At 41.5% G+C, this 27,613-nt stretch overlaps 1 protein-coding gene across 1 annotated transcript in view; it reads left to right on the top strand.

Annotated features, from left to right (window-relative positions):
• Window positions 1-452: 452 nt before the first annotated feature.
• LOC121282879 (transmembrane protein 132E-like) overlaps window positions 453-27,613 on the top strand; it is a gene marked incomplete at its 5' end in the record, with an annotated part of 273,661 nt that continues 246,500 nt past the window's right edge. The window contains one exon of the mRNA XM_041196691.1: window positions 453-602. Coding sequence (XP_041052625.1) covers window positions 453-602 — 150 coding nt within the window. The remainder of the gene's footprint in view (window positions 603-27,613) is intronic.

Below are 27,613 nucleotides of genomic sequence, written 5' to 3' on the forward strand. Positions count from 1 at the left end.
GTTATATTGCATTGTCAGGAGACACGGTGTTCCTCAAATGGCAAGTTTCAAATCATGTTGTCAGAAGCAGAACTTGATGGCTGGCTGATGCTTCTTCACAATCGGAAAGAAATTGGAGTTATTCGCCTCACACGAATCTTCCTTACCTGTTATTGGCCAGTTGTGTTTTTACCTTCTCTGCTAGGGACTGATGAATGTTAATGGGAGAGAAAAACTTCAAAATGGTGAGAGAGCAAACAATTCTCAGAAACCTGAGGAGGTTTATCTCTTGTGTTCTAGTATTGAAGCTGTATCATACTCACTTGACCTTAAATCTACAGCTATTCCAGAGTGCACAAAATCAATAAACCAAAAACTGAATACAACATCTACAGCTTGCTGGTTTATAACCCAGTCTGGTCAACATGTGAAGACAATGAACTTAAGATTAACATTATGCTATTTTCTTCCTTTTCCAGGATACTGAGATCATCAACACTGCAATACTGACAGGAAGAACAGTGGCCATTCCTCTAAAGGTTGTTGCTGTGGAAATGAATGGCATCATCACAGATGTGTCACCCTTTGTTGAGTGCAGATCAACTAATGAGGATATTATTAAGGTAACTTCACTTGAACTGTGAGACAATGATCATAGCATGAATTGTGAGCAAGTATTTCCAGCTGAATTAATTTGTTTTGTTCACACAATAACAGATTGATTACACTTAAGAAAGTGGATGTAGTGTCAGTATTTCCATTATACATTAAGGTGATAGCCATAGCAAACATGGTGTCTGCCATGATCCAAATGGGACAATTTGACGTATGTTTTACAAAGATGTAACATAATTACTTGAGAACTTCTTGATTAGAAGTAGTTCATATCAGTCAGAAGCACCTAGAGATTACATCTCAACTTTATTGTGTACAGTAAATTACAATTTTGGAACTTAGTGTTGCATTTAGGTTGCAAATACGTGCAACATCAGTACCTGTTTTTAAAGTATTGTGTATAAGATTAAGTTATGCCGTCTCACTTATTCCACACATTGCTCAAAATAAAGCAGCATTCTGTATAAACGCACATGCAATGTCCTGCTCACCAGCTTCCATGTGCCAATGAAATTTCTAATGAGCTGGCAGTACAGTTATCTGTTTTCTTATTGTAATGGCAGACATATTATAAAAGTGAATGTATTGCTAACTGAGCCTTCAAAACCATTGATGCTATTGTAGAAAATGTTTTATATTAGTGTATCATTTTAAGAAGAATTGGATCTTTTATGGATTTGAGTTACCTAATTATGTTAGGAGTTTATACAAAAGCAAAATAGAATGGATGTTGGAAATCTGAAATTAAATAGAAAATGCTGGAATTAGTCTGCAGGTCTGGCAGAGAGAAACAGTTAGTGGGCTTTATTTTGACAGTGGCCCCAATGACGAGCTGGAAATCTGGGAAAACTCCACCTTAGCCATTTCCGGAAGCCCCAGCCCAATTCTGTAGCAATCAAGCAATTAACTGCCTGGTATCATGGCTCCCATCCCTATAAGCGGCAGCATCCCTCCTTCAAGAGCTGCCAAAAGCAATGACCACTGCTGGGATTGCATCCAGTCCAGAGCAGCATCACGGACGCTGCCCTGGAACAAAGATAAGTGGAATCGGGGTTGCCATGGTCACTCAGGCAGGCCTGGTGAGGAGTGGGGGAGATGGTTGGTGAGGGAAGAGGGTGTGTTACCACACGGGTGGCCTTTGCAGTTGAACGGGTCCCTCCATGGGCCACACTGCTCGACCAGAAGATTCCACACCCCCAACCCCGCAGGTAGGCCCCCAGGTTTCAGTGACGGGTCTCCCCATGCCACTTATAGAATGCCAGAAGCAGCAGGAATGTCTACTTAGTAGACATCATGGTATATGCTTCCTATCCTCTGAATGAAAAGAGCAAAGATGTGCAGTGATGCATCACTTTCTGCTACTGAGGTTAAAGTAAACAGACACAATGATATCATCCTAAATGTCTTCCTACTCCTCTACTGCATCAGGGCAAATGTTTGGTCTATATGATATGTAGACCAAGGCCACAATAGATTATAAATTGCAAATCATCATTAGCTGTATGCACAAGCATATTTATTTAACAATTATGATTAATAACACTTGCATTTATATAATACTTTTTAAGGTATAAAAATGTCCCCAGGCATTCAGAGGTGTACTCAGACAAATTGGCTGCCAAGACAGAATGTGATATGTGGAGGAATGACCAAGAGCTTGGACAAAGAGATAGATTTTAAGGTAGAGGTGGAGAAGGAGAAGGGTTTAGGGAGGTCATTCTAGAACATGGCGCCAAGCTGGGTGAAGGCAGTCAACAATGGTAGGTTGAAGGTAGATGGGAATGCAAAGTGGCCAAGGTTGGATGAACAGATACTTGGGGTAAAGGATTGTAGGCTGGAGGGGGTAGAAGAGGACCAATACCTTGAAGGAATTTAAAAACGAGCATTAAGCTGCCCTCCAATCTCAATGACAACAGTACCTCCCAATCCCCTCAATCCTAGATGCCACCACCAATGGTACCCTTTTGATTCTGGCCACTACTACCTTCCCTCACAATCACTGTTGCCCTCCCACCTGATCACTGTTACCCTTCCATCCAATCACTGCTCCCCTCCTCCCTGATCACAGCTACCCTACTCCAGATTAGTTGTACCCTCCACCCAATCACCTCTACCCTCCCTCCCAATCACTTCTACCCCCCACTTGCATGGTACAATCACCAGTAACCTCCTTCCCATTTACCTATATCCTCCTGTTTACCGATATCCTCCCTCCCGATCACAGCTATACTCCTTCATGGACACCACTACCCTCTTTCCAGATTGGCCTCCTCCTTTGTTGTGTCCCTTTAAAAACCTGTATGAGGGCTGCTAATGGCGACATGCAAATTGATTTTCAAGTCCCCTTCTAAACGAAGTGCCTAGGGAACACCTATTTAATGTCCATAGCTTGCTGACCTGATGATATGGGCCTTGGGCCTATCCATTCTACAATTGATCCCTGTGGCTCCTGCCCACCTGTTTTTGGGTGAACTTATATTTCTGGGCCTTGAATCTCTGCTTGGACCTGTTTTAAATCAGTAAAGGTATTAAGCAGGAAAGAGGTGGAGCAGTACTCAGCAGTTTCCAGTGATCTAGGCAGATACCTTCTGTTGCAAGCATTGTGAAATTCACTACAGTTCATTAAGAGAAGATGCCTCACCAGTCATGGTTCATTTTCAGTATATCAAAGAGGCTTTCGCTGAGTGCTTTGAAAAGAATTGTCCAGCTGCACTTACTCCATGCTCTGATAAACACATGGCCTGACTGTTCTTATCTGAATCTTAATGGCGTAAACAATTTGAGTTACTAGACAAGTTACACATGGATGCACTCATCTTTATCCTCGTGCTAGACAGATTTGGTGATTTTTTTAACCTGACAGTGCTGTAGCTAGTGTGACAACCCTAAAGAAAGCAATAGTTCTGACAGCTCATCGGTTGACTGCAGCAGGCTGCCTGCATTGCTTTTAACCAAGGATGTACCAGGAACAGGTTGTCAGAATCACACCCCTTGTGTAATATGATGCGAGTTACATGAGCATATTGACGGATTGGGACAGTCCATTCTCTAAAATAATTTATTGTTCTCCATTAAGAATAACACTCAGTATTGGTAATTGCTTTCAGATTTTATTGGCTCAGTGATTTGTGCTTTTGATTTCTAGGCAAAAGACTTTAAATCAAAATATGATTGCGCTGTTGTAACTTGCATAATCATTTTCAATTTTTTAACACGCAACAAACAAGAGTTTTTGTTAAGTTGAAAAATTTGCCAAGCCCTGTTTTCGGGTTTAGGGGTCATGACTCGCAGTCCTGCTGAGGCATGTAGCATACAAACTTCATGCTGCCTCCTCATCTAAATTATTTCAGCATGTAGTCCAGTGCAGAATGGAGTGCTTACTGGCTGCTCGCTCAAAATTGGGCTCAGCAGTGTGCATGGCTAGCACCTGTTTCATGTCTGAAAGGCAGCCTTCACTCTTAAACGGGAGCTGCACTTATTATACAGAAGTTGCTGCAGGCTGCCTGTGCAAAACTTGGAGAGAAGCAAAAGCACAGAAAATGGAGCAAAAGGCAAAAGAAGGGACTCCCAGATTTTCTGATCCTCCACTGCTGGAGCTATTAGTACATTGGAACATAGTACGTAGGAGCAGCAGTAGGGCATTCAGCCTTTCAAGTCTGCTCCGTCATTCAATAAGCTTATGGCTGATCTGGTTGTGGTCTGACCTCCAATTTCCTGTCTGCCTTGAATAAATCCAATTACACAGCCTCCACTGCTTTCTGGGGAAGAGAATTCCACAGACTAACGACTCTCTGAAATAATAAAAACTCTCCTCGTCTCAGTCTTAAAAGGGAGACCTCTTATTCTTAAACTGTGTCCCTGAGCTCTAGTCTCCCCCGCAAGAGGAAACATCCTCCTAGTATCCAATCTGATAGGCCCTCAGGATCTTATATGTTTCAATAAGATTGCCTCTCATTCTCCTAAACTCCAATTGGGATAGGCCCAACCTATTCAACCTTTCTTCATAGGGTAAGCCGTTCATCCCTGGAATGAATCGAGTAAACTTTCTCTGAACTGCTTCGAATGCAATTATATGCTTCTTTCAAATAAGGAGACCAAAACTGTACCCAGTACTCCAGATGTGGTCTCACCAAAATCCTGTACACTGCAGTAAAACTTCCCTACTTTGTTATTCCATTCCCCTTGCAATAAACACTAACAATCATTTGCCTTCCTAATCACTTGCTGTACCTGCATACTAACTTTGTGTGACTCATGTACCAGGCCATTCAGATCCGTCTGTACCACCAAGTTCTGCAATTTCTCTCATTTAAATAGTATACTGCTTTTCTTTTCTTCCAAGTGGCAAGTTTACATTTTTCCACATTATACACCATCTGCCAAATTTTTGCCACTCACTTAACCTATCTATATCTCTTTGCAGACTCTCTGGGCAGAATTTTACTGCCACATTTCAGTGGGGACAGGGCTGTAAAATGCTGTGAGACAATATAAACCCCATTGACTTCAGCGGGAATGTAAAATCTCACTGCCGTAAAATTCTGCCCTCCATGTCCTCTTCACAACTTACTTTCCTACCTATCTTGGTGTCATCAGCAAATTTAGCTACAATACCTTCAGCCCATTCATTCAACTCATTGATATAGATTGTAAATAGTTGAGGCCCCAGCTGATCCCTGTGGCACTCCACGAGTTACAGCTTGCCAACCTGAAAAAGGACTATTTATCCCCACTCTCTGGTTTATGTTAGCTAACCAATCCTTTATCAATCTAATATGTTACCCCTACACAATGTACTGTTATGTGTAGTGACCTATGATGTGGCACCTTATCAAATGCTTTTTGGAAATCCAAGTACACCACATCTCCAGGTCCCCTTTATCCATACCGCTTGTTACTTCCTCAAAGAATTCTAATACATTAGCATAACATGATTTCCCTTTCACAAAATCATGTTGACTCTGTCTGATCCCATTATAATTTTCTAAGGATCCTCCTGTAACGTCTTTAATAATTGATTCTAGCAATTTCCCTACGGCAGATGTTAAGCTAACTGGCCTTTAGTTTCCTGTTTTCTGTCTTCCTCCTTTCTTGAATAAAAATGTTATTTTGCTATTTTTCAATCCGAATGGACCTTTCCAGAATCAAAGGAATTTTGGAAGATTATAACCAATGCCTCTACTATCTCTGCAGCCACTTCTAATAAGATCCTAGGGTGCAAGCTGTCTGGTCCTGAAGACTTGTCAGCCTTTACATCTAATGAGTTTCCCAGCACCTTTACCCTGGTGATGGTGATTGTTTTGAATTCCTCCCTCCCTTTTGCCTCTTGATTTTCAAGTATCTTTGGGAAGTTTTCTAAGGGCAACATCCCCCCCCCCCCCCCATCAGGGGTGAGGGGTGTGTGGGAGTGGGCGAGGGCAGGCAGGTTACTGATCGGCGCCTCCAGTTGGGGGCGCGCCACAATTTTACGTGGGTAGGCCAATTAAGGCGCGCCCAGAAAGACATCCGCGAGGAAGCACTATGTGCTCCCTGTGCAGGCAGTGGGGGGGGAAGGGGTGGATTCCCTGAGCCAGGAGTGCACTTTTTCACGCATGTGTGCGAAAGAGCGCACAGATCTCCCTGAGGCAAAGTGCTCAGGTTTGAAACATTAAATAGAGATGAGAATAAACATTACTGACACGTCCCCTCGTGCCACTGTCACATGGGGCGGGATATGTCAATTTCTTATATTTAGAGATTTCATACAAATTTTATGAAACTTCATCCCGCCCATGGATGAGGTTTCATGTTTTTTCAGAAGCCTGCCTGGGCTCCTGGCCTGCCCGCTAACCTTAAGGTTGGACGTGCAGGTCCATTAATCACTTTAATTACTTTTTTAATGGCCTTTAATAGGCCTTTGACAGTTCGGCGGGCATGCAGCCGATTCAGCTGCGCGCCCGCTGAACTGAAAATCTAAATGATGCTGGGTGACGTCCGGATGCACCGTCCGCTTGCCGACCAGAAGATACAGCCCTAATTCTTCTCTAGTGAAGACAGACACAAAATACCTCTTCACTGCCACTGGCATTTCCTTGTTTCCCATTATCAATTCCTCAGGCTCACTCTCTAGAGGACCAACACTATCTTTGGTACAGGAGATGGAAAGGAGAAAGGTGCCAAGAAATTAAATGGCAAAGCGATGCTTTTAGTCTCACCTGCATTATTCACTCTTAAAAAATTGGAGGATGAAATGGCAAGATGGGAAATGGCAGTAACATTATTTAAGGACCAGGTGCCCTGATTGCAGGTAAGTAAAATTTATGGAACTTCTTCCACTGCAAAGTGGCTGAAAATGCTCAAGTATTTTTGGGGGTTTCTTGGTGTATTCACCAAAGGGTGTTGCCGCATCCTCATAGGGATGAAAGAGGAATGACTGACATGTGCACAAAAAGGCTGCAATACATATGGGGCTGCACTGAAAGTGTCTCTGGGTTTGCAGCACAACAGGGAGATGAAGCAGAGGTTGTGGAAAGAGCAAGTTCCACGCCATGCCCAAAGAACATAAGAAATAGGAGCAGGAGTAGGCTATTTGGCCCCTCGAACCTGCTCTATCATTGAACAAGATCATGGTTCATCTAATTGTAGCCTTAAGTCAATTTTCCTGCCTGCATCCATTACCCTTGACTCCCTTGTAGATCAAAAATCTGTCTAACTCAGTCTTGAATATATTCAATGACCCAGCCTCCACTACTCTTTGAGGTAGAGAATTCCAAAGATCAATAACTCTCTGAGGGAAGAAATCCATCATCATCTCCAACTTAAATGGGAGATCCCTTATTTTGAAATCTAACTAGATTCCCTCACAAGGGGAAACATCCTCTCAGCATCAACTTGTCAAGCTCCCCCTTCAGGATCTTATATATTTCAATAAGATCACCTCTCATTCTTCCAAACTTCGATGAGTATAGGCCCAACTTGCTGAATTTCTCATAAAACAACCCCTTTGTTTCAGGAATCAACCTGGTGAACCTTCTCTGAACTGCCTCCAATGCAAGTATATCCCTTCTTCAGTAGGAAGACCAAAACTGTATGCAGTGCTGTAGGTGTCGTCTCACCAATGGCCTGTATAGTTTTAGAGAGACTTCCCCACTTTTATATAACATTCCCCTTGCAATGGATGCCAACATTCCATTAGCCTTCTTAATTATTTGCTGTACCTGCATGCTAACTTTATGTGATTCATGTACAAAAACACCCAAATCTCCCTATACTGAACCTTTTGTAGCCTCTTTCCATTTACATATTTTGTTTTCCTATTCTTCCCACAAAAGCAGGGAACCTCACATTTTTCTGCCTTATACTCCACCGGCCAAATTCTTGCCCACTCACTTAACCTAACTATATCCCTTTGCAGACTCTGTGTCCTCCTCACATTTGCTTTCCTATCTATCATTGTATTGTTATAAAATCCTGTTTTATATTAAAAATGACTATTTATTTTGTGGGCAGAAACTATAGGATACCTTTTAAAAAGCCACTCTACCATCTCTGGATGCAATTGTATTGTCAACAAATTTGTCTACACTTGTTCCCTTCATCCAAGTTATTGATATAGACTGTAAATAGTTGAGTCCCCAGCATTGATACCTGTGGCACCCTACTAGTTATAGTTTGCCAATCTGAAAATGACCCATTGATCCCATTATTTAGCCAATCCTCTCTCCATGCTAATAAGTCACACCCAACACCATGTACTGTTGTGTAGTAACATTTTATCTGGCACTTTGTCTTTTGGAAATGCAAATACACATCCAATAGTTTCTCCTTTATCCATCCTGCTTTTCAGATCCTCAAAGAACTCTAATAAATTTGTCAAAGATGATTTCCCTTTCATAAAACCGTGTTGACTCTGCTTGATTGTAATATGATTTTATAAATATCCTGCTGCTCCTTCCTTAATAATGGAGTTCAGCATTTTTCAAAGGCAGATGTTAGCCTACTTGCCTATAGTTTCCTGATTTCTGTCTCTTTCCTTTCTTGAATAGAGCCATTACATTTGCAGTTTTGCAATCTGCTGCGACTTTTCCAAAACCTAGGGAATTTCCTACCAGTTTGGAAGTTATTCCTTGTATACTCCTTCACGGTGAGAGGAGGCTGATGGCAGGCTGGCCAATGCACCAGCATCTTAGTGTGCATGCCCATTCAGCGTACTCTTGTTTTTAGCCAGAGCGAGGTCTTCATCTGAGTCTTCTATAGGACAACTTGTCTGCCGCCTCTCCCTACAGAGAGCCGGCAGGCAAACCATCCTATGCCCCAGGACTGGCTTCAGCTCACTCGTTCACAGATGGTTCAACATGTTTTGATGCCAACTTTATAAAAACCTTCAAGATAGGTGCATTGTCAGTATCCGAGCTGATGGCTTCAAGTGTCTCATGGAGTGACAGGGCTTCTTCATCATTGCTGTGCTGATGCGCCCTCACTTCCTCCCTTTTTTGGACTGCTGTGCCTGAAAGCAAAAATTCAGAAGGAAGGGTTAGAAGAAGGAAAATGTGTTGGGTAGAAAGCAAGAGGCTTATGATCATATCATCAGCAGCTTGCTCATTGTGCCAGGTTGCAGGATAAGGGTGCACTGGGAATTGAGAAGGGACATAAGGTAGGAAGATACCATCATCCTTAATGTACTTCATGATGTCAGATGCTACGAGACCCGTCATAGCTGGGACAATCTTGCTGAAAGCAATCTCTTCCATAGGGTTGATGATATGCATGTGCCTTTTTCCCCTCTCCAGCTCTTCTCTACTCCCTTCTTTTGTATGCACCTTGTCTGACAAAAGAGAGGGCAGAATATCAGTGGTTGTGTAGCACTGTGTTTGTGGATGTGCCTGCCATAGTTGATTAGTTGAAGGTAGGCAGCAAGGCATGGGTGTGAGACTGGCATCATTGTTAGGCTTGTGAGAGTGAAGTGAAGTATCTGGATATTAGGTATGAGTCCTGAGTGCCAAGGACTGGTGCTGGGTGAGTGAAGTGGGTGTGGAGCATTGAGCAGCATGAGAGGCTGGTGATGTAGTGGGTAAGAGAATGATAAAGATCATATTCACTGGCGTTGACCACATGCATGAGGTCATTAGATGTTTTGCACAACATTTTGAAGACAGCCTTGATAGTAAAGGATGGTATATAAACAGTAGTAAGAGAGGATCACAAGATCAGGAACTAGCTTAGTATGGCTGGAGAAAAGGAATAATTGGGATCAAAAACGCTGTTGGAAATATTTTATAGGCTCCCAAGCACTAGTTATATCATTACGCAGAGCATTAAGCAATAGATAATTAAAACTTGTAAGAAAGGCAATTAAATCATTGTGACAGACTTCAATTTCCATATAGACTGGACAAATCGAATTGGCAAAGGTAGTGTGCAAGTGAGATTGTGGAAGCTTCCAATATAGTTTCAAAGCAATATGTTACAGAACAAACTAGTGACAAAGGTATCTTTGACATAGAATTGTGGAATGAAGCAGGGTTAATTAGTAATTTCATTGTAAATGATCCTCTGGGAAAAAAGTTATTATAATACAATTGAATTCCATATTAAGTTTGAGAACAACGTACTCAAGTCCAAAACAAGAATCTTAAACTTAAAGCTAATTTCTGGGTATGAAGGGAAAGCTGGCTAAGGTTGATTGGATGAATAGACTAAAAAGTATGACAGTAAATAAATAGTGTAAATATATAGTATGACAATAAATAAATAATAGTCAAGGAAATGATTCAAAAATTGCAATAAAAATACATTCCATTTTTAAAAAAAGCTCAGTATGAAAGATGCATCAGTGGCTTACTAGGGAAGTTAAGAATAGTGCTAAGTCAAAAGTAGAGACTTATATTGTTGTGAAGAATTGTATTCAGCCTGAGGATTAGGAGAGTTTTAGAAACCAGCAATGGACGGACAACCAAAAGGTGAAAAATAGAATATGAGAGTAAAATAGCCAGGAATCTAAAAAATAGATTGTAAGAATTTTTACAAGTATATAAACAGAAAGAGAGTAGCTAAAGTAAATGTTGGTCTGTTAGAGGAAGAGGTGGAAGAAATTAGCATGGAAAATGAGGAAATGGCAGAGACCTTGAACAAATATTTTGGGCTGGATTTTCATCTCGGGTTCTGAAAATACAAGTCAGGGCAGTTCTCAACTTCGCCAACCCAAACTTGTCACCTCCTCCCATACCACCATATTTCATCTCCTAGAAATGTGTGCAGGCAAAGGTCTTCCACCTTCCTAGGCAGGCCAGATGCAACATCAGAAGATGCAGATGCAGAGACAGGCAGGTTAAAAAGCCTGCCTAGGTTCTTGGGGACATCAACCCAGCTCTCAATATCATTCTTATACAGAGTTGGACAGAACATTAAACATGCAGTTGTTGGAGCTTGTAACAAAAGCAATGTTAACAGAAGCAATCCCTCAACCCTCACCCCCTCAACTCATCCGCCCACCTCTGTGCCCCCTCCATGCCGTTCATATCCCCTATCCCCTCATACCCCTCATGCTTCCTCCATATCCCCCATGTACCCTCATATCCTCATGCCTCCATATATCTTCCATAGCTATTCACCCGGTATCCACAATAGACATACTTATGGAGTCATGCACTATCTGTGGGAAGTCTTTGATATGCGTTTGAAAAAGAACTAAACCTCTAACAATCTAATGAAGATGTCAGGCAAACATACTGGCAGTCATGCTGCACAGAAAGAAAAACTCCAGGCCCATTGAAAAGTGTCAAATCCCCTCAAGTAGTCATTGAGTTGGAAAAACAAACATTAATTTATTCAGAAAAGACATCAAAACCCATCTTACTGGGCTCAGCTGCCAAAACAAACATTTCAGCACCAAACAGGGGAGCCTATTGAAATTGACAGAACAGATGGTTAGTTTATTTTCAATGCTACACCAGATGGCCTGCCATTAAAAGAATTCCAGGAGCAGGTGGCTGCTTTTTTTCCTAAGTTGAAGCAGCAGACTATTTTTTTTTGGAAGGTTAAAGCACTGTGGATATTTAAATCACTAGATCATGATATGAGAGTTCTCAAGCACTGGTTTCTACAGTTTTGAATGCATAGTGGCAATTTTTTCAATGAAAGAAAGTACTCTAATGAATCTCAACACCTACACAATGCTGGTCAACGTAATGGTCAACTTAACTTTTTTGGACCGAGCCCAATGATCAATCATTGTAGTAAAAGCACATCTAACTTATAAGACAGCATGTAATAATGACATTTGAAGTTATCAAAACATTTAACACTTACCTGTCAAAATGTTCCCAACTCCTCAGCAGGCTTCCCTTAAGGTTCCCGAACTCCCTTACCTGGAGGTTTTCCTAAGGGCCCATTCAACTCAATGAAAATACTGTGGGAGACGAAATACGAATATCCCTACAGCCTATCAAAGGTGACCCTGACATCACACCCCCTTGGGATCACAACCCAAACCTCGCCGAAACCTCTTCCTGCATATGGGAAGTTGTTTGAGGCTCTTTTTGAGAGGGAACTTCAAATTTCCAGACTCGTGTCCAATTTCTGTATTCATTCCTGATATTTTTGGATGTGAAAATCCAATCATTTATGTCTATCTTCACAGTAGAAGACACAAATTACATACTAGAAATAGAGGGTAACCAGTAAGAGTGATGAACTTAAGATAATTAGTAACAGCAAAGAAAAAGTGTTTGCGAAGGTTAAGGGCTTAAAAGTCAACAACTTCCCAGGACCTATTCTGCTACTTCCTCAGCTTTTAAAAGAGGTAGCTGCAGAGATGGTGGCTGCACTGGTTCAAGTTTTCCAAAATTCCCTAGATTGTAGAACAGTCTCAGTGGATTGAAAATTAGTAAATGTAACATCACTGTTCAAGAAAGGAGGGAGAGAGAAAGCAAGGAACTACAAGCCATTTAGCCTGACATCAGAGGCAGAGAAAAAGCTGGAATCTATTTTTGAGGAAATTTTAACAATTCACTTAGAAAATCGTAGTATGAGCAGGCAGAGTTTGGTTGAAGGTAGATTTAGAAGTGCAAAGATAAAAGTTGGGGCAATAGAAAGTATATCTACATGGTGTAGACAAAATGGATGGGATACAAAGGGACAGAGTTTAACAGTAATAATACATCAGAGAGTAGGGTCACGCAGGGAATAGTAGTAAAAAATAAAACTGAAGTCACTTTATCAGAATGTGTGGAGTATCTGCAGTAAGATAGGTGAACCTTTGGCACAAATAAAACTAAATGGTTTAGATCTAATCGCCATTACAGAGACATGGTTACAAGGTGATCAAAGTTGGGAAATAAATACTCCAGAGTACGCAGCATTTCAAGATGACAGGCAGGATGGAAAAGAGGAAGTATGCCCTGATAATAAAGGATGACATGAGGACATTAGTGAGAAAATGGCTCAGAAGATTAGAATCAGTTTGGGTGGAGATTCGGAATATCAAGGGTCAGAAAATGCTGGTGGGATTAGCTTATAGCCCAGCTTATAGTTATACTGTTGGACAGAACATTAAACAAGAAATTATTTGAGCTTGGAATAAAGGTAATGTAATAGTTGTGGGGGATGTCGATCTCCATATAAACAGGGCCAAAGGTGGTCTGGAAGCTGAGTTTATAGAATGCTTTTGTGACAGTTTCCTGGAGCAATTATGTTGTGGAGCAAAGTAGAGATAAAGCTATGTTAGGTCTAGTATTGTGCACTGAGGCAGTGTTAACTAGTAATGCCATAATAAAAGATCCACTGGGAAATGTACTATTACTATTTCTGTAATAGTATTTAAAACCAACACATTAAAGGTGTCCTGTATATAGCACTAGACTTTCTAAGATCAGTCAGAAAATTGCAGGTTCAAGGCAACAGGATTTCAGCACATAATTTGACATTCCCAGTGCAGTAGTGATCATAATACAATAGAATTCCACATTCAATTTGAAAATGACGTACTCCAATCACAAAAATTTTAACTTAAACAAAGCCATTTTCATAGGTATGAGGGGAGAGCTGGCTAAGATTGATTGGATAAATAGACTAAAAAACATGGCAGTAAATAAACAGTGCAACAATTTTAAAGAAACAATTCAAAATGTTCAATAAAAGTACATTCCATAGGAAAACAAAAACTTAGTGAAAAAGATCCATCTGTGGCTTACTAAGGAGGTTAAGTGAAGTATTAGATTAAAAGAAGAGACTTATAATGTTGCAAAGAATAGCAATGGGCAGAATCTTACGGCTCCATTTTGGCGGGGACGGGGCCATAAAACGCGGAATAAAGGTTTCCTTGTGACAGTTTCCTGGAGCAATTATGTTGTGGAGCAAAGTAGAGATAAAGCTATGTTAGGTCTAGTATTGTGCACTGAGGCAGGGTTAACTAGTAATGCCATAATAAAAGATCTACTGGGAAATAGTGATCATAATACAATAGAATTGTTATAAATCCCATTGACGACAGCGGGAACATAAAATCCCGCTGTCGTAAAATTCTGCCCAGTAAGTCTGAGGATTGGGAGTGTTTTAGAAACCAGGAAAGGGCCACCAAAAATTTGATTAAAAGGCGAAATAGAACATATGAGTAAACTAGCCAGGAATATAAAAACAGATTGCAAGAGCATTTACAAGTATATAAAAAAGAAGGGAGTAGTTAAAGTAAACTTTGGTTCCTCAGAAGCAGAGACAGGCAAAATTATATTGGGGTATGAGGGAAGAGACATTAAACAGATATTTTAAGCCTGTCTTCACAGTAGAAGACACAAGTGGCATATCTAAAATAGTGGGTAACCGAGGAGCTATTAAGAGTAAGAAAGTGAAGGTATTTAATATTTGCAGAGAAGATCTACTGGAGAAACTCAAGGAACTTAAATCCAACAAATCCCTAGGACCTGATGGCCTACTTCCTAGTATTCTAAAAGAGATAGCTGCAGAGATAGCGAATGTGCTAATGTTGATTTTCCAAAGTTCCCTAGATTCTGGAACAGTCCCAGCAGATTGGAAGTTAACAAATGTAACACCACTACTCAAGAAAGGAGGGAGAGAGAAAACAAGGAACTGTAGACCTGTTAATCTGACATCTGGCAGTGTTGGACTCTATTATTAAGGAAGTCTTAACAATGTACTCCAAAAGGCATAGAATGATTAGAACAAGTCAACATGGTTTTACAAAAGGGAAATCCTGTTTGACAAATTTATTAGAATTTTTTGAGCATGTAACTAGTAGGGTAGATAAAGGAGTACCAGTAAATGTAGAACACTGGGATTTCTAAAAGGCATTCGATAAAGTGTCACACAAGATGTTAATACTCAAGATAAGGGCTTATGAAATTGGGAGTGATATGTTAGTATTGGCAGAGGATTGGTTAATGGGCAGGGAGCAGATAGAAAGGAGGAATAAATCGAGCGTTTTCAAGTTGGCAGGCAAGGACTAGTTTAGTGCTGCAAGGATCAGTGCTAAGGCCTCAGCTACTTCAATCTGTATTCATGATTTAGACGAAGAGACACGTATTCAAGACTTAGACAAAGAGACAGAGAGTAATGTATCTAAGTTTGCTGACGATATAAAACTAAGTGGGAATGCAAGCTGTGAGGAAGACAAAAAGAGTCTGCAAAAAGATATGAGCAGGTTAAATGAATGGGCAACTAGGTGGCAGATGGAGTATAATGTGCGCAAGTGTAAGGTTATTCATTTTGGTCATAAGAAACGAAAAGCAGAATATTTTTAAAAAGGCATGAAACTTGTAAATGTTGATATTCAGAGAGAGTTGGGTATACTTGCACTGGCTCACAAAAAGTTAGCATGCAGGGACTGCAAGCAATTAGGAAAGCAAATGGAATGTTGGTCTTCATTGCAAGGGGATTGGAGTACAAAAATAAAGATGTATTACTACAATTGTATGGGACTTTGGTGAGACCACACCTGGAATACTGTGTGTAATTTTGGTCTCCGTATTTAAGAAAGGATATACATGCATTGGAGACAATACAGTCAAGGTTCACTAGGTTGGTCCCTGGGATGAGAGGATGATCCTATGATGAGAGGCTGAGTAAATTGGGTCGATATTCTCTGGAGTTTAGAAGAATGAGAGATGACCTCATTGAAACATTCAAGACTATGAAAGGGCTTGAGACATTGTTTCCCCTTACTGGGGAATCTAGAACAAGGGCATACAGATTCATAATAAGGGGCCAATCATTTAGGACTGAGATGAGAAGAAACTTCTTCATTCAAAGGGTTGTAAATCTTTGGAATTCGGTACCCCAGAGGGTTATGGATACGGCATCATTGAATATATTTAAAGGCTGAGATAGACAGATTTTTAGTCTCTCAGGGAATCAAGGGGTATGGGTGCAGGCGGGAAAGTGGAGTTGAAGCCAAAGACCAACCACAATCATATTTGAGTGCTAAGCATTCTCGATAGGCCACACGCTCCCCTCCTGCTCCTATTTCTTATGTTCTTGGAGTAAACATGGTTGTAGAAAAGGGAAATTGTGTTTGACAAATTTTTTTTGAAGGTATAACTAGTAAGGTAGATATAGGGGAGCCAGTAGGCGTAGTATATTTGGATTTCCAAAAGGCATTAAATATGATGCCACATATAAGGTGAATAAACAAGAAAATCGTGTATAGTGTAGGGGGAATATAATAGCATGGACAGAGGATTGGTTAACAGACAGCAAGCAGAGTAGGGATAAATGTGGCATTTGCAAGTTGACAGGCTGTGACTAGTGGAATCCTGCAAGGATCAGTGCTGGGCCCTCAGCTATTTACATTCTATATTAACAACTTAGATGAAGAGACCAAAAGTAATGTATCCAGGTTTGCTAAGATTACAAAGCTAGATGGGAATGTAAGCTGTGTGAAGAATGTGAAGAGGCTGCAAAGAGATATAGGCAGGTTAAATAAAAGAGCATCAAGATAACAGATGGAGTGTAATGTTGGGAAGTGTAAGAATAGGAAAGCAGACTTTTTTAAAAGGCGTGAAACTTTTGAATGTTGATGCTCAGAGAGATTTGGGTACACTTGTAGAAGAAATAAGAAAGAAGAAACAACAAAGACTAGTAATCCAGAGACCCAGGGCAATACAGGGTCATGGCAGATGGGGAAATTTAACTTCAGTAAAAATCTGGAATTAAAAATCTAATGATGACCATGAAACCATTGTCTGGTTCACTAATGTCCTTCAGGGAAGGACATCTGCCATCCTTACCTGGTCAGGCCTGCATGTGACTCCACACCTACAGCAATGTGATTGACTCTTAACTGCTCTCTGAAATGTCCTAGCAAGCCACTCAGTTGTAGCAAATTGCTACAGAAAAGTAAAAAATGAATGAAACCGAGTGAACCACCCGGCATTGACCTCGGCATTGGAAATGACAACGACAAACTCAACCCTGTCAACCCTGCAAAGTCCTCCTCACTAACATCTGGGGGCTTGTGCTAAAATTGGGAGAGGCATCCCAGAGACTAGTCAAGCAACAGCCTGACATAGCTATACTCACCAAATCCAAATGTGGCGAGAGCTGGACAGTATCCAGGCTTGGGCTGACAAGTGGCAAGCAACATTTGTGCCACACAAGTGCCAGGCAATGACCATCTCCAACAAGAGAGAGTCTAACCATCACCCCTTGGCGTTCAATAGCATTACCATCGCTGAATCCCCCATTATCAACATCCTGAGGATTACCATTGACCAGAAAGTGAACTGGACTAGCCATATAAATACTGTGGCTACAAGATCAGGTCAGAGGTTTAGAATCCTGCGGCACGTAACTCACCTCTTGACTCCCCAAAGCCTGTCGATCATCTACAAGTCACAAGTCAAGAGTCTGATGGAATACTCTCCAGCTTCCTGGATGAGTGCAGCTCCCACAACATTCAAGAAGCTCGCCATCATCCAGGATAAAGCAGGCCAATTGATCGGCACCCTACCCACAAACATTCGCTCCTTCCACCACCGATGTACAGTGGCTGCAGTGTGTACCATCTACGACATACACTGAAGGAACTCACCAAGACTCCTCAGACAACATCTTTCAAGCCCAAAACTGCTACCTTCTAGAAGGACAAGGGCAACAAATACGTGGGAACACCACCGCCTGCAAGTTCCCCTCCAAGCCACACATCAGCCTGACTTGGAAATATATCCCATTCTTTCACTGTCGTTGGGTCAAAATCCTGGAACCCTCCCTAGCAGCATTCTGGGCATACCTACACCACATGGACTGCAGCGGTTCAAACAGGTGGCTCACCACCACCTTCTCAAGGGCAATTAGCGATGGGCAATAAATGCTGGCCTAGTCAGCAACGCCCACATCCCATGAGCAAATATAAAAGATATAACAAGTAATTCAGAAGGCAAATGACCTATTGCGCTTTGCTGGAAGAGGATTGGAGTTCAAGAATAAGAAGGTCATGCTACAATTATATAGGGCTTTGATGAGATGACACCTGGAGTATTGTGTGCAGTTTTCATCCCCATGTTTAAGGAAGGATATACTTGCCTTGGAGGTGGAACAGAAAAGATTCATTAGATTGGCCCCTGGAATGAGAGTGTTGTCCTGTGATGAGAAATGGAGTAAATTGGGCCCATTTTTTCTAGAGTTTATATGATCTCATTGAAGCATACAAGATTCTGAAGGTGCTTGACAAGGTAAACACTGAAAGGTTGTTTTCCTGGCTGGAGAGTCTAGAATATGTGGGAACACAGTCCCAAGATTATTTAGAAATGAGGTGAGGAGGCTTTTCTTCACCCAGAAGTTTGTGAATCTTTGGAATTCCCTACCCCAGATGGTTGTGGATGCTCCATCATTGAGTATATTCAAGGCTAAGATAGAAATTTTGCCTCTTGGAGAATCAAAGGATATGGGGAGTGGGTAGCAAAGTGGGTGTTGAGGTAGAAGGTCAGCCATGATCATATTGAATGGTAGAGGAGACAGGAAGTGCTGTTCCTATTTCTTAGGTTCTTATGAGAGATAGTTAAATGGACCTGTGAGATCCAAATAGGCAGATTATGCACCAAATCAGTCTTGAAGGCTGATTGATGTCACAATCTGGCCACTCTACATGTTTCTAACATGTGTATGGCATACACACACCAGTGGCCTGTAGTTTAAATGCCATGCACAATACAGTCGTTCAATGTTTCAAGATTATTGCTGAAAAAAGACATGTTGTTGAAGCTTTTTTGCCTTGCATTCATCAGGATAATTTGCAAGAATACCAAATGTAAAGGGAACAACAATTTATACTGCATGAGAAGAGAGTGCTGATTAGTTGGCAACAAAGCTTTGACAACATGTTTCTTTTTTTGCAATTCTCAAGTTCCATACTACCAAATGACTATTTGTTTCAGTATTAGTAATAACACTTTATGTTTTGCTTACATCTCAATTATTTTACATCCCAAAAAATGCACAGTTTAAAATGAGGATAAAATAAAACACATTACCTGAGTAGTAAGAGATATCAGTTTGGTAGTATAATGTTACTTATTACTCCATTTTTAAAGGAAACATAACATAAAATCATGAAAAGCTGCTTAAAGCCTGCTTCATTGTGACAAACACTTTTTGTACAAGTGGCTAAGAGAAAAAATGAAATAATTATGAGTAAAGACTAAGTATAGAATAAATAGTAACTGGTAATATGTAACAAGCCTGTAACACACCTTGTGGATTTAAATAACCATTGACAAGTCATAAAATTAAAGCAGCATGTTTTGTGAATATTATCCAAACCTCAATGAGCGGGTGGGCAAGGATCTGGCAAATGGAGTATAATATGAGCAAATATAAAATCGTCATTTTGGCAGGAAGAACAAAAAGGAAGCTTATTATCTAAATGGTGAGAGATTGCAGAGCTCTGAGATTCCAAGGGATCTGGTTGCCCTAGTGCGTGAATCACAAAGGGCAGAATTTTGCCCTTGATGGGTGGACGGGCCTCACTGGCTTGGCAGCAGGAGGGCAGCCGATCCCCGCTGCCATTTTGAGTGGGCGGGCCACCCGACGGGAAGCGCTATGTGTTTCCTGTCTGGGGGGGTAGGGATTCCCCAACTGTAGGGATTCCCCAACTGTCTCAGGGAGAACGCTGAAAGTTTTATAAACTTAAAAAATAGAAAAATAAAAAAATGATTAACATAATGTCACACGAGATGGGACATGTTAATAAATATCACACAAAGTTTGTTAAAACAAACATGAAACCTCATCCCGCCAGTGGATGAGGTTTCATGTTTTTTCAGAAGCCCGCTGGGGCTCCTAGCCTGCCCGCCAGCATTAAGGTTGGACGGGCAGGGCCTTTAATTGGCTTAATTATCCTGTCAATGCTCTCAATTGGCCATTGACAGGTTGGCGGGCGGACAACTGATTTCTCTGTCCGCCCGCCTTCCTGAATATTTAAATGGGGCAGGATGACGTGGGGAGTTCCCCCCGACATCATCCCGCGTCATTTTCGCATCGGCGAGCGGGCCGCACCCCCAACTCGCCAACAGAAAAATTCTGGCCAAAAGGTTAGTATGCAGGTACAGCAAGTAATTAGGAAAGCTAATAGAATGTTATCATTTATTGTGAGGGGAATTGATTATGAAAGTAGGGAGACTATGCTTCAGTTTCACTGGGCACTGGTGAGACCACAGCTGGAGTACTGTACAGTACTGGTCTCCTTATCTAAGAAAGGTGTAAATGCATTAGAAGCAGTTCAGGCAAGGTTTACTAGAGTAATACCAGGAATGGGTGGCTTGTCTTATAAGGAAAGGCTGGACAGGTTAGGCTTGTATCCACTGGAATTTAGAAGAGTAATAGGTGACTTAATTGAAGCCTTTAAGATCCTGAGGGGTCTTGGCAGGGTTGATGTGGAGAGGATGTTTCCTCTTGTGGGATAATCTAGAATTAGGGATCACTGTTTAAAAATAAGGCATCACTCATTTAAGACAGAGATGAGGAGAATTTTTTTCTCTCAGTGTGTTGTGAGTCTTTGGAACTCTCTTCCTCAAAAGGCAATGGAAGCAAAGTCTCTGAATGTTTTTAAGGCAGGGCTAGTTAGATTCTTGATAAGCAAGGGGGTAAAAGGTTATCAGGGGTAGGCAGGAATGTGGATTTGAGGTTACATTCACATCAACCATGATCTTATTGAATGGTGGAGCAGGCTCGAGGGGCCAAGTGGCCTACTCCTTCCCCTAAATCGCATGTTTGTATGCTCACATTTGTGAGCACCTTCCCAGACATGATTTGTTTAAATAATATATTACAGCTTCATAGCATATACACTCTTGGAGGGTTACACTGAAGCTCATATTTTCCCTTATCTTTGTTAACCACCAACATTATTGTCATTGAGCTGTCCTTATGGGCTTTGCGTCTTATCTGTAAATGAAGAATGTTTTATGATCCTACAAGAACAATGGCAATTTATGTAGTGGTTTTAGCAAATAAAACAACCTAAGGCACTTCAGATGAACATTGTAGAATAAAAATTGACACCGAGCCACATAAAGAGACATTAGGGTCGATGACCCAAAGCTTTGTGTTAGAGATCAGTTTCAAGGAGTGTCTTAAAAGAAGAAAGAGAGACAGAGAGGGTGTGAGGGGTGGTGGGCAGTGGGATTTGGAAATCCTGGCCAACTGCAAAATTCCACTCCATGATCCTAGACTTGAGGCACATTACCTTCAGTTTTCAGCCAGAGCCTTTTACCAACAAATAATATTTTTGTATGTCTTCGAAATGGTTAATTAGAAAAATGATGAATGAGATTTTAGATATTTTGTAAGGTTACCTGAGCAAATAATGGAAAAAGTCTGTTGTTGGACTCCCATTGTGCCTTTAAATAGCACCCTGATAAAATAAACAATTTAGCACTGCACAAGATAAATGGAAGCACCATGTGCTAGACGCATCCTTCAGAGTCCCAGGTGAGCACTACACCTCAGCACAATGCTGCGAATAATCAATTATAACTATTTGTTTGTTACTTATTAGATCATGTAATCATTTTGAACCACCTGAGATATGATAAATTGCAAGTTTCATAATTATTGATGAATTTCATCTATATCAATTATTTGTACCATGCTGGTTTAGCTAAGCAATAAATTAATAACTAGTCATAAAAGAAATTAATTAGCTCTATTGCTCCATAGGGATATAATGACGAATAGATTGACAAAAGCCCATTCTTCCTGTTGAAACCCACTTTTATTAACTGATCATGACTGAATGGCCTTTCCTCATTCCATTCTTGGAAGGTCTCTTGCAGGATGCTTATATCTTGCTATCTAATTGTTTAATAGCCTTCTTCAAGAATGCAAACTATTCCGCATATTTCATTCACTTTTGGTGTATAGAAGTAGACTAAACCCCATAATTGAAAAATCAACATTTCCATCTCTCTGATTGAGTATCAGGAGTCCCCAACTGTAATGACCGCAGCTGATGCTAATGCTGAGCAAGCCAGATCTCAGATTGAAATCCATCTCTGCTGATCGTAATTTATTTTCCCTGTATTGTGGAAACGAGGAGGGAAAGCTACTGACCACAAAAGCACAGGACTCCAGTGATAACTTTTAAAATTTGAAGAATTAAAATATTTATTAAAAAAAAGGGGAAAATACTCAAACACACAAGATAAAAGATACATAGTTAGAAAAAATCTTACAAAATAACCCTCAAATGCTTTATCAAAGGTACACAATAAAACTATTTTTCTGACAAAGCCTTTATAGATTCTTAACCATAAAATCTAGGAAATATTACCCAAACCAAGAAATTGCTTTCACTTTAAACAGAAGTACAATCCATGACTTCCCAGAAGAATGGAGATTTAAAACAAACTGTTTCTCAGGACAAATATTCTGGCCTAAGGTGAAAACTGAGTTGCTTTCTTCAATTGGATAATTTTTACAGCTTTTCAACGCACCCAAAATACCAGAGTTGGCCTTCATTGGGACTCCCCCCACAGCATCTACTACAGCTGATACCTCATTTTCATAAATACCTTTTCATCCCTTTCATCTTAGCTCCCTATTGTCTTTAAATGTTTCTTTGAAAACTCAGGTTCCCAAATGTCAAAACCTTTCATCTTCCTATTTTACCTCTATTTCGGGTCAATAAAATTTAAAACATTTGCCCCGTTTACTCAAATATTTCCTGTAAAATCCAAATGTTCTTTGTTATCTTTGCGATGTCTTTGAAATGCAACAGCTACAAAACAATTTCAAAACTTATCCCCAAATGCTAATTTCAGATCTCTCTGCTCCATTGTAAGTTAACATCCACCATAAGGCCTCATTCCAAAATGCCAGAAGATAACATCTTTTGTCTTTCATCCCTTAGTTGTCTTTCATCCCTTAGATTCTACAGACAATCTGACTCCAACAACTTCACCTTTGATTAATCCTGGACACACACAGACACACACTTACCTACACAGAATATATACATAACGCAGAAAAATAAAAATATAAACGTATCATCACATTACTCATAAAAATAATACATTGAGATCACTCACAGATGTGACCAATGCCAAGAGGCCAAAAAAGGCATTCAGACCAGAATTTGTAACAATCACGTAGGAGTGTTTGGATCATTAAGTGATTAACTGAATGTTACGTTTTATGTTATTTGTTGGAAATTCAACTGAGTAAGACACCATCAGTTCCCAAGTTTGTGCCAATGTTTGAAATTCTCGTAATGTGTTTATTTAAGTTTCTTGCGTGAAAAATAGCACCCTCATATCAGTATTGACTCTGGCTTCCAGAGATTTTGAGCCCCCTTTTCACCCCCATTTTAATTTGACATTCTCATGAGGCAGTCCTGAAGATCTACTTGGAGGTGCTACATTAAATTTGCTTCCCATTTGGATTAAGAAATGATCATCCCAAAAGTCCAGATTTTGTGGTACCAATGACAGTGAAACTGTCAGCTTTCACCATCGTTACTCCTCTGAAACTGATGGCAATTTCTGGAATTCCACGTATGCAGAGTTTAACATGGAAATCCAGAAGTTGTTGTCAGTAATTTTATGCTTCTCCATTGGGTACATTACTGAAGTTCCCGTAAACTGCAGTCAACCATGACACAAATCAGAACAGGAATGTTATTTTAGCTATATAGATGCCCATGGAGAACTCCTCAGTTATAACTCTTGTACAGGACTGTTTAGTATCTTGACAGCAATTGGTTTTTTAAAATACAACCATTGAAAACCAGTGACAAAACAGTGGATAACCAATTGAATTACTGAGTGTGTCCTGCATTGTCACCATCTTGTAGGAAGCTACAGGCAGTTTAAGACTCCTTTCATAGCAATGGTAAGTGCACCTCTCAACCAAGTTTTAATTGATACCATATACAAAGCAGCTACATGAACCAAAACATATGGGCAAAACTTTCTCACCCTGCCCACAGTGGGTTTCATGGCATGCAGGAGCAGAGAATCTAGCAGGAGACAAAAAAACAGATTCCTGCCAGTGTGTAAACAATTTGTAATTCTCCCAATGGCGGATTAATGATGGGTTGGATATTTCGCTGACTAGTGACGTGAACGCCGTTTGCATTCATTACCATCTCATGAATGCTTATTAAGTATGTGTCTCGTCAGAATTATGTGGTGCCTTCCAATCTTGCCAGCAGGAAATCACGCCGGTTTGTTTCACATTTGAAAAAGTGTGATGTGCAGCAGTCGGACCTCACTTCGCTCACGACTTCAAGGTAAATGCAACATTCATAGTCTACCTGCCACAGCTCTGCACTGGTCTCGTTGCAATGCCAGTGGTACGCCACACTCCTGGGGGTGTCGGGTTGGTCTGCGTCCTATGGGTGCCTTCAAACTCCTGAAGGACACCACTGTGCAGCAATACTCAGGCAGGGCTGAACATTCAAACAGAGACTAGCATTGCAATCAGGGGTGGGAGGGAAAGATAACAAAAGGGATGGAAGGGAGGGGGAACACATGGGGAGCAAAGGGGCAGGAAGGCATTGCAAGGGGTTGGGGGGAAGGGGAATAATGGCACGCAGAGGGGAGACTGAAGGATGGGAGGCTAAACCCCAACAAGGGAAACTGAAATGCTGACAAACAAGGAGGTGGATGGGTTACCACATGTATGAATGGGAGGGGATGCACACAGACTCCAGAATAGGAAAGGGGACATGTATTAGCGTGGCACAAGAGGGATGGGGCACACTGAGACTCATGATGGAGGGCACGATAGTAGGGGGGAGACAATGTAGTGTTCAGTCATGAGGGCAATGGGGAACTCATTGAGAGTCAACGGCTTTGGTCTGGGAGCAACAGGTCATAGAGAGTAGGGACACTCATTGAGCTCACAGTCAGGATTGAGAAAGTGGAGACCTTCCTTAGGCTCACAGTCAGGAGTGAGAGAATAGAGACAGTCCTGGGGAAGGCAGTCAGGAGTGAGAAAGGACAGACAGTCCTGGGGTGCTGTGGGCCATGCTACAGGACTGTGCATTGCACTGATGTTGTACTCTTGCTCCACGAAAGGGCAAGGGCTGTGTGCTCAATTGGGATAATGCGCAGCTTGGTGTGCAGGGTATTTTCACAGTTGTGTCCACTGACTTGCCTGGCTCTGTACTGGCCTGCAGTTGGGATGGTAATGGTTATGGAAGGCATCTGCAGCCTATACTTGGGGATAACATAATAAAGGGAGGAAGTTTCTTTAAGGGCGGTCTCCACTGTAGATGACCATGCGCAGCCTCTAGAAGGGGAGGGGAGAGGTCCACATGGAACATGGGCATGTCAACAGTGATGGGCTCAGGGGGAAGGGTAGGAATATTGGCCACAACAACATTGGGATCCATTATTACTGGGGGAGGCTGGGGAATAATGGGACGGAGTTCGACCTGCACATCTTGAGGTTCTAGGTAAATTTCTTGGGTGCAGATAATGAGAGGGAAAGCGTCGAAGTTGGTCTCAAAATAATAGTGAAGAACCACCAACTTGCACACAGGAAGTAACGGTGCAGTTTAAAATTGAAAGTAGAAAAGCATCTGCATGGGAGAGGTCTGACGCAGTCTAGGAGGAGTGGACTGCTAGACTAAGGGGGCCTTCCTTGTGGTGACCTCTAACTTTTTGGTGCCACCAGATTAAAATTGAGTCAGAGCTAAGATAAAGTACAAAGATTTCCTTGAGAAGGTAGCCATTGGAACCCATGGCTTTTGCCGGGCAGTAACAGAGGTATGTAGGAGTCACTGGCTTAACATCACAGTCACTCCATTTCAACATTAGCACACAGGAATGTGAAACTTGGGAATGCAGGCAACTGTTAAGGAGGTGCAGGTGCTGCATATATGGCATCCCATCAATGAAAGACTTTCATCTGCTTTCCACAATTGGCATGCATAACAGGCCCAAAGTCATCCAGTCATTAATCATTAGCAACTTATTGTTAATTAGTACATCACATCCGAGATTGGAGCACTGAGCTAGGTCAGGTCATGCATATGTCATTCAAACCTTCTCCAACCACAGTGGGATTGAGATGTTAAGTTTCAGGGATGGCATTTTGATCACGTCAATGTGTCTGTTTGCGCCTCAGATACAAGGCTGCACCAGCGACAAACCTAGTAGGGCAGAAGCCACCATGGACCATTACATTTTCTTTTGGTTCAAGATTGTGAGCTTCACTTTTTTTTTACCCATTATTCATTAATGTCTTCAATCTATCATTTCAGGAAGGAGGTCAAAACAATAATGGATTCAGGGCTCAATGCTGCTTTTTTGAGGGTTCTAATAAAATGGAGGAGGAGAAGAAGGGACATGTGACACTGAGCACAGCTTCAGGAGGAGGCCCCACCTGAGGACCAGGGTGCAGGGGAGCCACAGCAAGAACATGAGGATCAGGAGAATAGACCTAGACCATGGAGGCAACTCACTGGACCGAAGAAGTCTCTAATATTTGGAGATGAGTGAGAGACAATGCTGCACGTGTCTGAGCTTCTCCTGAGTTCTGGTGGATCACATTTCGGAGGAATTAATGCCCCATGGAATGAAACGTTATTCTCCGCCAGTGGCCTTGAAGGTCACCGCCACACTCAATTTCTTTGCCTATGGATCATTTCAGAGACTTTACAGGGGACCTGTGCAGCATCTCTCAGTTTGCCATCAAGGAGACCACAGATGCCCTCTACAGCAAGGCACATCATTGTGTGAGGTTAACTTGATGAAGATAGCCAGGTTGTGCAATTCAGTGGGTTTGCAGCGTTCTCAGTTGCCTAGAGTGCAGTATACACTTGATTGCACCCATGCAGCTTTGAGGACTCCATGGCAGCAGTCCCAAATGTTTATCAACCGTAAAGGGTTTTGTTCCATCAATGTTCAACTGGCATACGATCATCGGAAGCACATAATGCATGTTTGTGCCAGGTACCCTGGAGTTGCCATGACTCATATGTCCTGAGTCACTCCCAGGTGCCTCAGGTATTTGAAAGACATCTACAGGGATAGCTGCTTGGTATCCCCAAACTGAAATGCTGGCTACCCCCATCCGTTTGCCTCAGAGGAGATGTACAACGCAGCTCATTGCTCCACATGGTGCATAATTGAGCAAACCATTAGCATCCTGAAGATGCACTTCCACTCAGGTGGGGCACTACAGTACACTCCAGATAAGATCTCCCGCATCATTGTTGTGTGTTGCGCCCTTCACAACCTGACGCTGCAAAGGGACCAGAGGAAGAAATGGAGCAGGGTGAGAGCTCTTTGGAAGATGAAGAGCAGGAGGGCCAGGAACCTGAAGAGGGAGATGAGGGTCAGCTTCCACAAGATGATTCCAATGAGGAAGCACAACATGGAAGGCATGTCCGTGCTACTTTAATTGCCACCAGATTCCAAGAGGAGTAAAGTGAAGGCAATGGGAGATGGCCACATTTCTCCTGTACCTTAATGCCATTCTGTTGCATTAAAGAGGATGTCCAACCAGTCACATCGAGAACGAGTTCAGCACTCAGACTTGCACCTTCTAGCCTCATGATTCACCAGGCCATAATCTCTAAAAA

The sequence above is a fragment of the Carcharodon carcharias genome, chromosome 10, assembly GCF_017639515.1.
Source record: "Carcharodon carcharias isolate sCarCar2 chromosome 10, sCarCar2.pri, whole genome shotgun sequence".
Classification (NCBI taxonomy): Eukaryota; Metazoa; Chordata; class Chondrichthyes; order Lamniformes; family Lamnidae; genus Carcharodon; species Carcharodon carcharias.